Source organism: Sardina pilchardus, chromosome 8 (genome assembly GCF_963854185.1).
Source record: "Sardina pilchardus chromosome 8, fSarPil1.1, whole genome shotgun sequence".
Taxonomy (NCBI): Eukaryota; Metazoa; Chordata; class Actinopteri; order Clupeiformes; family Clupeidae; genus Sardina; species Sardina pilchardus.
Genome location: NC_085001.1, coordinates 33,496,232 through 33,507,373, shown reverse-complemented (window position 1 = coordinate 33,507,373; position 11,142 = coordinate 33,496,232). Strand labels below are relative to the sequence as shown.

General features: G+C 43.1%; 1 protein-coding gene and 1 pseudogene across 4 annotated transcripts in view; one reads left to right on the top strand and one right to left on the bottom strand.

Moving 5' to 3' along the window:
• Window positions 1–4: 4 nt before the first annotated feature.
• Window positions 5–6,276, bottom strand: LOC134089757 (fatty acid-binding protein, liver-type-like; annotated as a pseudogene).
• Window positions 5,363–11,142, top strand: part of znf366 (zinc finger protein 366) — a 9,169-nt gene continuing 3,389 nt past the window's right edge. The window contains exons 1-4 of one of the 4 annotated variants that reach the window (XM_062543697.1): window positions 6,547–7,157; window positions 7,378–7,485; window positions 7,610–9,125; window positions 9,648–10,870. In XM_062543697.1, coding sequence (XP_062399681.1) covers window positions 9,779–10,870 — 1,092 coding nt within the window. In that variant the 5' untranslated portion in view covers window positions 6,547–7,157; window positions 7,378–7,485; window positions 7,610–9,125; window positions 9,648–9,778. Of the gene's footprint in view, window positions 5,428–6,546; window positions 7,158–7,377; window positions 7,486–7,609; window positions 9,126–9,647; window positions 10,871–11,142 lie in introns of those variants that run through there. The other 3 variants (XM_062543693.1, XM_062543696.1, XM_062543694.1) reach the window with 3 other exon arrangements.

Below are 11,142 nucleotides of genomic sequence, written 5' to 3'. Positions count from 1 at the left end.
GACGTCAGCGTTTGACACGTTTGCTCTTGTATGATACTCCAGCCACTGTTAGGGTCTGAAACAGCACAACACTGTCACTCAGTGGCAAGATGTAGGAATGCAATTCAGCACTAGATGGTGCAGACCACACAAGGAAATGACCAATCACTGGCATGACATATTTACTCTAGGCACAGTTCATACAGTCTGAGATGACTAATGATCCAGTAAATCAGTAAGTGAATCTATACTCACATTTACAATAGTATCATTATCAACTTTCTCTGTGACGGACTGGATGCCTTGGAAAGTCACTGTCACTTTATTGTCCTCCATAATGATGGTAGCCTGCAAGACAGAAACAGAAACAGGGTAAATGTAGATTGAATATTTTCCAGTGTTATCCCTTTGATTTTGTGACTTGCAAACACACAGTGTAAGCAGGAGAAAGCACAAAGCTCCAACATGTAGGTGCTGGAGCCAATAAGGCACCATTACATGTTTCCAGAGACCACTGTGGTGTATGTACTGTACAACACATTATGCTTCAGCCAGTGGCACACATATGCACTCACACTTCACCTCTGTCATGTTGCATGGCTGTATAGCTGATGTGAACCGCACTCACACCCACACATGAAATGGTTGGGCCTAAAATGTATGGGGTTTAGCCAGATGTGCATCAGTGCAGTAAACAGGAGCATTTGACGCTGTGAAACTGTGCCAGTAAACATCAGTCCTTTAATGAGCAGCAGGAGATAGGAGATGCCGTCCCTCAGACTCCTGGTGTGAGGGCATATGACGTAAAACAGGTTCTACACAGAAGACAAAACATCCTCCCTCCCCTCCCCGCCCTGTTTAGAGACACACCTTGACCTTTTCCCCGCTGATGGTCTCGATCTCGCTCTCCTGGCCAGCAGTAAACGAGTTCACCAGGGGAGCAAGTGGTCACTTTCTCTGTGAAGTGGTCTCCATTCTGCTCTATCTCAGTGACACTCTTGATGTCTTTGCCCTTCTCAATCAGGTCATCTGGAAACCCTAAACTGAGTCACAGGTCAGGTCTAGTAGATGACCACAAGGAGAGCCTCTGAAGAATGGCAGGAGGAAGAAGGGACATACAGTATCCAAAGGAAAAAATGGTTAACAGAGACACACACTATAAAAAGCCTTTAATGATTCATGGCAAGGGTATTTAAAAGCACATGGGCCTACGCGTTACGGCCATATTGGCCTTCATCAGGGCATCTGATCATGCCCTGATGAAGGCCAATATGGCTGTAATGCGTAGGTTGCAAGTAGGCCTAATAGAACAGTTAATATAAACAAATAGTTCTTCACAGCATTTCCAGAAGAGATTATATTCTGCTGTTTCAATGGGAGGCCCTTAACAGCGGTTTGTGAAATAACTCTTATCAGATGTGGATTCTTATTACATAGAAGTTGTCGATCAGCTTAGTGAAGACCTTTGATACAAGCACAGATACGTTAACTGGTACAGTATGTGGCTACAGTATGCTTAACTCCAGATAGTGAGATGAATTACTCAGGATTCTACAAAAAGCCAAATGTTCAGGTATTTTTTAGTGAAGGCTAAAAGCCTTAATGTTGACATGTGGATCTGGATGAATACTTGTAGTACTGTAAGTGTTGTCCCCAGCAATAGAGTGATTGAACACTGATCAGTGCATGGATGTGTTGATGTGTTGATGTACATCAGCAATTCAACTTTTGATTGGCCCTTTCATACAGTAGGCCTATGACACCAAGGTTGCAACAGTTAGCATACTCCTCTTTGAAACGAACCTCAGTTTCACAAGCAGTCCCTACTCTCTTGTAAGGTCATTATGCCCCCTACAGGGCAATTGGGGATACAGCAGAAAGGCAGCACGCATCTCAGTCCTAAAGACAAGGTATAGCTATATACAGTAATCATCATCTCTCTTAGTGGAAAATAGTGGAAAGTAGCAACACTGCTGTGAGAGAGCTGGGCAAAACATGGACATGATATTAGGAGTTTGCATTTATGTATGCTAAAAATTATTTCCATAGGGATATTAAACCTTTAGGTTAGGTTTAGGTGTGAAACATTAAGTACAGTAGTGACTCTAAAAATAATTTACGTCAAATTGTTGATGTTGCATCAAAGCACAGCCCATTTTTTCTTCTGAAGACACTACCAGCATATGGGATCTGCTGTGTTAGAGATGGGGACAGCTGAGGTTTTGAAGTCTTTGTTAACACCTGAGCCACTTTCATTCTACACCCTCCCCCTCTGTAACTGCACACACACACACACACACACACACACATATATATATATATACACACACACACACACACACAGCAACACACTTGGATGCGTACACACACATTTTGCATGGTTCAGGAGGGGGTGTTGTGGAGTCGTGTCAACTGAAGTTCATCTCCCGGAGACATTGAATCCTGATAAGAGTCCAGGACGGGTCACTGCACTTTAACCTCTGACCCCATTAAAAGCTCCATGATAGTGAGGAGAGTTGAAGTGCCAGTGGCTGTTAAATGCCAAAATAAACCCAGTGCTTAGTCTTAGCCGATGATATCACACATTGTAACTGGCATGTGGTAAAGCACTGATAAACAGTAAAACCTGACAGTAGGAAATGGTGTAGAAAACATGTCACATTCTGCCTCAGTACATAAGAAAAAAAAATACCCAGTGTAATCTATTGAGTAGGGTACATTCACCATCCACACACACACATACACTCACTCACACATTCACTCACTCACTCACTCACTCACTCACTCACTCACTCACTCACTCACTCAATCACACACTCACACACACACACACACACACACACACACACACACACACACACACACACACACACACACACACACACACACACACACACACACACACACAGTCCATGTCATTCATTATTTAATTTAATTTCTCAATTTATATACATAATCTTATTTGATAGCTCAAAATCAACTATAAAAGCACTCTGCGAGCGCAGACCACCGCCAAGCGAAAACATAACCGCCTCTTGAATCCAGGCGCTGATTCGGTGACTCCCAAGATTTACAGTTTTTTTCAATCGCTAACAAGCGTTTGTCCATTCATTTGACACATTTTCAAAACTCTAAACACAGACTCTCACCTACAAAACACAATTGGCCAAATGGATAATTTTCCTCTCAAAAGCACATTCCATGTTGTTACACCACATTTTGTTACATATACAGTAACTCGTCATATCTCTGCACACACTAACTTTACCAAAACACTGGAAACCTGACTCAAAATGAAGTTATTTTGTCAAAGAATGAAGCTTGTTTTCACTTCACAAGATACATGCAGTCAATCAGAGTACACTAGGTTTCAAAATACTGGCTACTGTTGACATTACAAAAACTGCATAGACTTTTATGTTTCAGTTTTACAGGTATTTGCATGCAAAACATGCAATCCAGGATTTTTACACTAATTTTCTTGGTTGGGAACTGTGTGTCCAGATGTACTGTTCACATTCAAATGCATTCCAGTAAAAAGCAAATCTTTTTTTTGTCTTTTTTACTGTTCACTAGGCCTACAGGAGGTGCAGTATACAGTAAATGCTGTTTACAGTAGACTATGATAGAACAGAAAAAAGATTTACAGCATTGCAGTGAACAAAATATCCATGAAACACAAGAGCATTCTGAACAAAAAACAACAGCAAAAAGCCCAGATAAAAAGGGGGTGAACAAAAAAAGCACAATGTTACTGTGTCTAATCTCTGCACCTGCTCCTCTCAGTGCTCCTGCACCTCTCACTGCATCTCTCACTGGGCCTGCTCTTCTCCCTGGGCCCGCTCTTCTCCCTGGGCCCCTTACTCTTACTCTTCCTCGTCCAGACATTACAGTATTTGTCTTTTTCTGTTTCTGCTTCCAAAAACATCACCTCCTCTTTTTACTGTGTAAGTGTCAATGTAATAGAGAGAAATAACCCCTGCCACTGAATCTAAGATAGACTGGAATCAGCTGTGGTTGGCCTAATTTACCCAACATAAATCATCTATGTGTCAATTATTCGATTGTTTGTTTATTATCAGCTGAGATATATTGCTTTTGAATTGATAACATTGCAGAAGCAGAGGTTTTTATACTGTATCTAAGGTTTGGAATATTGTTTTAACTATTGTGGGATGTTGTGTGTTAGCATTCGAAAATAATACAAAAACGATCCATTATTTTGTTGGGAGGTATAGTTTGTCTGTAAAGAAAATGTAAGCATTGTGAAAATGTATTCACTGACTGCATACTGTGTGAAAACAACATGAAATGTGTTAATGGTATGGCCACAAAAGACCGATGCTGTGCTAACTGTGTTTAGAGTTTTGAAAATGTGTCAACTGAATGGACAAACGCTTGTTAGCGATTGAAAAAAACTGTAATTGTTTCTTCCTTGGGTCCTTTCAGACCTTTCCTGAAAATTTCATTGAAATCCATCCATGTTTTTGAGTTATTTTGCAAACAAACAGACGAACAGACAGACAGACTAACGGACAGACAAACAGACAAACAAGCAAACAAGCAAACAGACAAACAAACAAACCCTTGGCGGAGGTAATTCTGAAAGTTAACGTCAAATCTTCAAATATGCACACATACAGCCTGTATCATATGCTGTAAGGCTGTACTCATCCTCCTCTCAATCTCCTCTATTCGATTCTAACCATATTTTATTGACAGCTAAACCAGATGGAATTGGAAAGATATATGATCATAGGCACGTGATGACTCATACTTGTACATTATCTATATTTCTAAATGATGTTTATTTTGTGACTGGCTTCTCCAGCATCTGTTCAAAGCAGCTGTGTTCTATCTTGTCTGTGGCATGGGTAATGGGATAAGTGAGCTTTTGAAAACGGCAGATTGTGTTGGTCATCATCCCTCAACTTTGTAATGCACCATCACCATCATGTCCCTGTAGCTCTGCAGAGCACTGGGCTACACAGTGGCCATGTTGTGCAGCACTGACTTGCTGCTGTTGCCTGTACCTGCAGCTCCAAACTGAACTTGCAGGACAGAGACAACTTCTGTACTGTCCAACTCTGCCCATCATTCCCTGTGACTCCCCAGAGCTGCCATCAGGAGAGATATTCATCACTCTTTGGCCATTTCAACAAGAAATAACAGCATGCACGAGCCCTGTCTGGTCAGTGCGAGGCTGGAACGGAGCGAGTGCGAGCAGCTTCAGGGGCATAAAGTGGAGATGTCTATCGAGTGTTTCCTTATTTTTCAGCAGGAAGGCCAGGGCTTGTTGACTTCCCCTCCACTCCCTTCCTTCCTGCTCTCCGAAGGTACTCATCTGAAAAATGAGAACAAAGTGATTGTTCCTGTTCTCTTTCTTAAGTCTCTTCACATGCTGGAAGAGAAAGGGCTCATTGTCCATCAGGACAGGGACTGGACAAGGTAGGCACTGCAGACCGTGCACTACGCTCACACACACACACACACACACACACACACACACATACACTCACACACATACTGAGTCATTTACAGAGGGGTGTGTGCAGGGCTCTGTTGCACTAGCGGCCACTGCTGCGTTGGCTAGTGAGTGTAGAGAGCGCTGTGCTGCTGTGCTGCTGTGCTGGGTGATCTAGGCGCTGGAGAGAGGGGACAGGGCTGACCTACTGGTCCATCTGGGTGCCTGAGTCAGGGCTGAGGGCAGGGCTGAACATACACACTGCATAGCAACATCTGCAGAGCACGCGTGGTTCTGATGTGCAGAGATTATCAAGAAAGATGTGCTGTGATGTCCTACTGCAAGTTGTTCTTGTCGAGACTTAAATGTGTTTGGGATTGTTAGCTGGTTTTGAACGGAGTTTTGGTTCTGCTTAAGCCTTTCTTTATTTGTTGATGTGAAGACTTTCTATACCTTTCACTTTCTATATTCCTTCAGATTGTTTCATTATTTTGCAAAAAAATTCAAGATTGCAATAGTCAACACAACAATTCTTGCATTATTTTCTAAACTGACCACGGTATGGCTAAAACCGAAGTGTGTATAATAATAGTGTTTGCCAGGGTAACTGTCATACAAATGTACAGTAGACATCTCTATCAGATGCCTCTCATGAAACCATCTTTTTGTTTGTCATTTCTTTTGTTTGTGGTAAATGTGGACGTAAATGAGAAAACAGCAACAATGTATAATGTATACACACTCTCAAAAATAGGGGTACTGTTGGGGTACATTTTCGTTCTTTCAAGTACAATTTTGACCCTGTACCTTGTATTGGTACTAATAGGTACCATTTCGGGTACATAAATAATGTACCTTTTCACCAAGGGACCATATTGTACCTATGGGTACAAAAAGCCCATGGACTGTCACTCAGAAGTTGATAGGGGAGAAGATTCGGGAGCAACCGTTATTTTTTCGTCTCACTCAAAGTAATGGAGGAGCAGTTTTCAGCAGAGGAGCTTGGTGTGGGGAAACGTGCTGTGGTGCTGGCATAATCTTTATGGAACAGGAGGCAACACTATTCAGAGGTAAGATGTAGTTGCAATTTATCGAAATTCAGTTTGTAAATGTTGAATACTGTTAACGGAATCAAATTGTTCGCTTAAAGGCTAACATATTAGCATTCGCTAGCTACGTAGCCCATGTCATGTTAGCTATATTCAGATATTTTGAAACGGTGTTCAAACGCCTTCAGTAATGCATGAGGTAAGGTATAGTTGCAATTTATCGAAATTCGGGTTTGTAAATATTGAATACTGTTAACTGAGTCAAATTGTTGGCATAATAGGCTGACATTAGCATTCGCTAGCAACGTAGCCTATGTTAGCTATGAATATTTTTAAACGGTGTTCAAACGCCTTCGGTAATGCATGACTGTCATGACAGATGTTAAGGAAAGGTATTTTGTGTGTGTTTTATCACTGTTTCCCATTTTAATGTGAAGTTAGTGAATACTGTTGAGTCAAATTGGCTTAAAGGCTAACATTAGCACTCGCTAGTAACCTAACCTTATGAACCATATGAACCTTATGAAACGTTCTGCTAGCTGCTAGCTGCTAACGTTAATCCCTCACACAGATAACCACCAAGGCAGAATGTTGGCGTGTGGAAGTACCTCTACTCAGAGTGATAGAGAAAACTATGGCTCTGCTTTTACTGAAGGAATGGCTACGTAAGTAACACAACTTGGTCGTTTGTCTTAGTGTATTGATAGTATTTTTCTTATTGATGTTAAATACACATAGAAATGAAAATAATACAGACAATTTTTAGATTGTTTAGTTTGTCCAGGAGAAATTATTGCTTAGGGTCATCTTGTGCTGTTTCATTGTGTCATTTTTTTTAATTTATATTAATGTATTGCATATGCCATTTCTCTCTCAAACGCATAGCGGAGCGGGCAGCTTTATGAATATAAGGTGAAAAGGATGTATGGAGAAGTTTTGGGAGAGTCAGACAGTCCACGGAACTTGCAATGACTTAGCAATGATCTATGCCAGGTGAGTGGATTGACATACTGTAGTTGCATACATGTGTATTTTACACAATCTGTCAGAGGCTATTTATTTGTGTGGTTGAAAATATCTAATTCTGAGGTTTGTGTTTACATTTTGCTTCCAACAGACGTACAACCCCTGCTGTCATTGGTGATACCACTGCTTGAAAATATGTCAACGTCCTGTAGATCAAGTAAGGTTCCAGTCGAAGTCCTCCTGAAGAATTTGTTGGATTTCTGCCAGTTTTTGATATTGAACTTTAGTGCCTTTTGAGACTCTTGGCTTTTTAATGGCACGCCTCATCCTACCCAAATGGAAGGATTGGAGTGTGTTTATATTGTATATGTTTATGGGCTTGCTAATATTTGCTTAGGCTTTCACATTGTTTTCTGAGATACTACTCAATGATGTCATTGTGACTCATTGTATCACACTTCAAGACGCGTATCTTTTACTCAACTAGTGTATGCACTGTGAATCCAAACATGAGAATTCTAAGATTATAGCAACTGCAAAGTTACTGCAAGGACAATGTTAGTTTTGTAAAAACCTTAAGTGACAAGCACAAGATGCGATAGTGCTGGGAGCTTTTCTCTTGTAACATTTTAATGCATTTGTAATGGTGACGGTAAGCAGATACTACATTTTCATCTCATATGTTAGTATTAACATGAACTTAAAAGCATGCAAGGTTTTTTTAACTCAAATATTGGTATAATATAGATCAAGGTTATTAATGTTGATCACCTATGGTGCAAGTTAATCATTTTTTTCCCTCTGCATATAAACACAATGTGGAAGCAAAATATTGGAGATCAAACTGTTTTATATTTACACTTACATAAAGAGTTACAACATGTTTTACGTTAATATGCATATTGATTAATGTAAGATACTTTGATGTTTTGATATGAATGTGTTAACTTTTATGTACCTGTATTCATGTGGAGTATTGTGTGTAATATCACAAAGTGATTTTTCTCTCAGAATAAACATTTTAATTTACTTATTGGTTGTGTGAATACATTTCAATTATACCACCTTAAATTTTCACTGGGGTTGTACCCTTAAAGTACAGATTAGTACCTTTTAAGGCTGCTATGCTGTAATGATATACACAGGTACATTTCGGTCATTGCAGGTACACAAGTGTACCTTGATGGGTACAAATGGCTAGGGTACCAAACGGTACCTGCATTAGGGGTACATTATTGTACTTCAAAAGGGTACTGCCCCAGCGACAAGCATTTGTACCGTTTTAGGTACACACTGGTACTTCCATTTCTGAGAGTGCAGTATATACTGTATAAGCTATATTTATAAGTATATAAGTATATTTGTAGTGCTAATTAGATCAGTATAATAGGTAGCATCTGATAAGCGGGTGCAATAGTTATCTCATGTAGTGCTAGTACAACGGACTCACGTCTCCAAACACATTTTGTGGACAGAAGTGCATCAGTTCCCATGTAGCTGTCCTTCCTCATTTCTTCTCATAAATACACATACATCTGTGTGGGACTGTCACGGTTAGAGTCATTGCAGTGAGCGTTGAAAAGAAAAAGAGAAAAAGAGAAGTGCAAATCCTCTCGTCAAAGTCAGGCAGGATGTATGGAGAAGCGAAAAGTGAGAGGGAGTGAAAGGTGAGTCTGTTGGCGTGGACTGCACTTCCTTTTGCAGGAGGATTTGATACCTGGTTTGGGTGCAAGGAGAACTGAGAGGAAAGTGGGTGCGCAAAAGAGTTGCAGAGGATGAGGGCTGGAAAAGGATATGAGTGTGTGTGTGTGTGTGTGTGTGTGTGTGTGTGTGTGTGTGTGTGTGTGTGTGTGTGTGTGTGTGTGTGTGTGTGTGCGTGTGCGCGTGCGTGTATGTCTGAGTGACTTCTGTATTTGTTTGTTACTTTTCAAATGTGAATAACCTTAAGCCCTTCATCATCACTGCTGTCCTAAAGAATGAAGCGCTAATATGATTGCTAGCTAGTGTGAATAAGTAAATAATATAGTAATATAGAAATATAGCCTACTGTACCTGATACAACCAAGCACCACCACAACATTTCTGAATATGAATAATTATAGCAAATTAGCTTCATTGATATCATTGAAATACTGTATCTCACTGTGATTGTGTACTAATGTTGTAATTCTGGTCTACTGTATGTGCAGGCAGGTGATGGATGATAGACCACAGTCTTACCCTGAAAGTGATGAACTGAACTCTGTTTTGCAAACTACTTTGTGCAAACTCACAGAACTAGATCAGCTTCACCGAGCAGAAGGCCCCATTGCCTGTCAGAATGGACCGACGGAGCTCCTCCCCTCCTGCCGAGGTGCCTGGCAACAAGCGGGAGGCCAGCAGCCCCAAGACCATTGACCTGTCCCACCTGTCCCGCGCCCTGACCCTGCCCTCGCTGCTGTCCCCCCGCTCCCCCCCCTCACTGCCCCTGGAGATGGTGGACCTGAGCCGGCTGCACCTGCAGCGCGCCCTGGCCAGGTACGACGCACCTGTGCAGGTGAAGCAGGAGATGGTGAAGCCCATGCCTCTGTGGCCCTCCTCTCCGCTGCTCCTGACCAGGCCGCCCCTCTCCTCCCCGTACCTGCCCCCTCTGCCCCCTGGCATGCTCCCCTTCCCCTTCTACCTGCCCGGCCCGCTGATGCACCTGCCCCCAGGTGCGCTCCACCCCGGCCAACCCTTCAGGTATGAGCGCGGGGAGGAGGGCTCCAGCGGCCGGCGGGGCTTGGCGCCAGCAGAGCGTCCCACCGTCCACATCGACGAGAGCTACCTGGTGGAGGTGGGCGACGGGCAGCGGCGCTGGCAGTGCCGCGTGTGCGACAAGTCGTACACGTCCAAGTACAACCTGGTGACGCACGTGCTGGGCCACCGCGGCATCAAGCCCCACGGCTGCCCGCTGTGCGGCAAGCTCTTCAAGCAGCTGAGCCACCTGCACACGCACCTGCTCACGCACCAGGGCGCGCGGCCGCACAAGTGCCAGGTGTGCCAGCGGGCGTTCACGCAGACCAGCCACCTGAAGCGCCACATGCTCCAGCACAGCGCCGTCAAGCCCCACAGCTGCGGCGTGTGCGGCCGAGGCTTCGCCTACCCCAGCGAGCTGCGCGCCCACCGCGCCAAGCACGAGCGCGGCCGCGACAACGTCTGCGTGGAGTGCGGCCTGGACTTTGCCACGCTGGCGCAGCTGAAGCGCCACCTGAGCGGGCACCGCGGGCCCGTCTCCTACAGCTGCGCCGAGTGCCACAAGAGCTTCCAGTACCCCAGCCAGCTGCAGAACCACATGATGAAGCACAGCGACGTGCGCCCGCACATCTGCAGTGAGTGTGGCATGGAGTTTGTGCAGTCCCACCACCTCAAGCAGCACGTGCTCACCCACAAGGTAAGGAATGGATCAAAACAACAACAAATACTGAAGAAATACTAGTAATGTTGTTTGCTGTAAATGCTTTAAGATATGCTGGAATATGAATGGTGAGGAAAAACTACTAAAATGTTTAGAATTCCTTATTTGATAAAGGAATATTATTTGACCTGTCTGGTCAAAGAGGGGTTTGCTTGTATATTAATCCATATACAGTATATGCTAGTGGTTCTCCAAGGTAAGTTTCTATACTTTAAAAGCAACTTCTGATGCACTAGGCACACATTCAC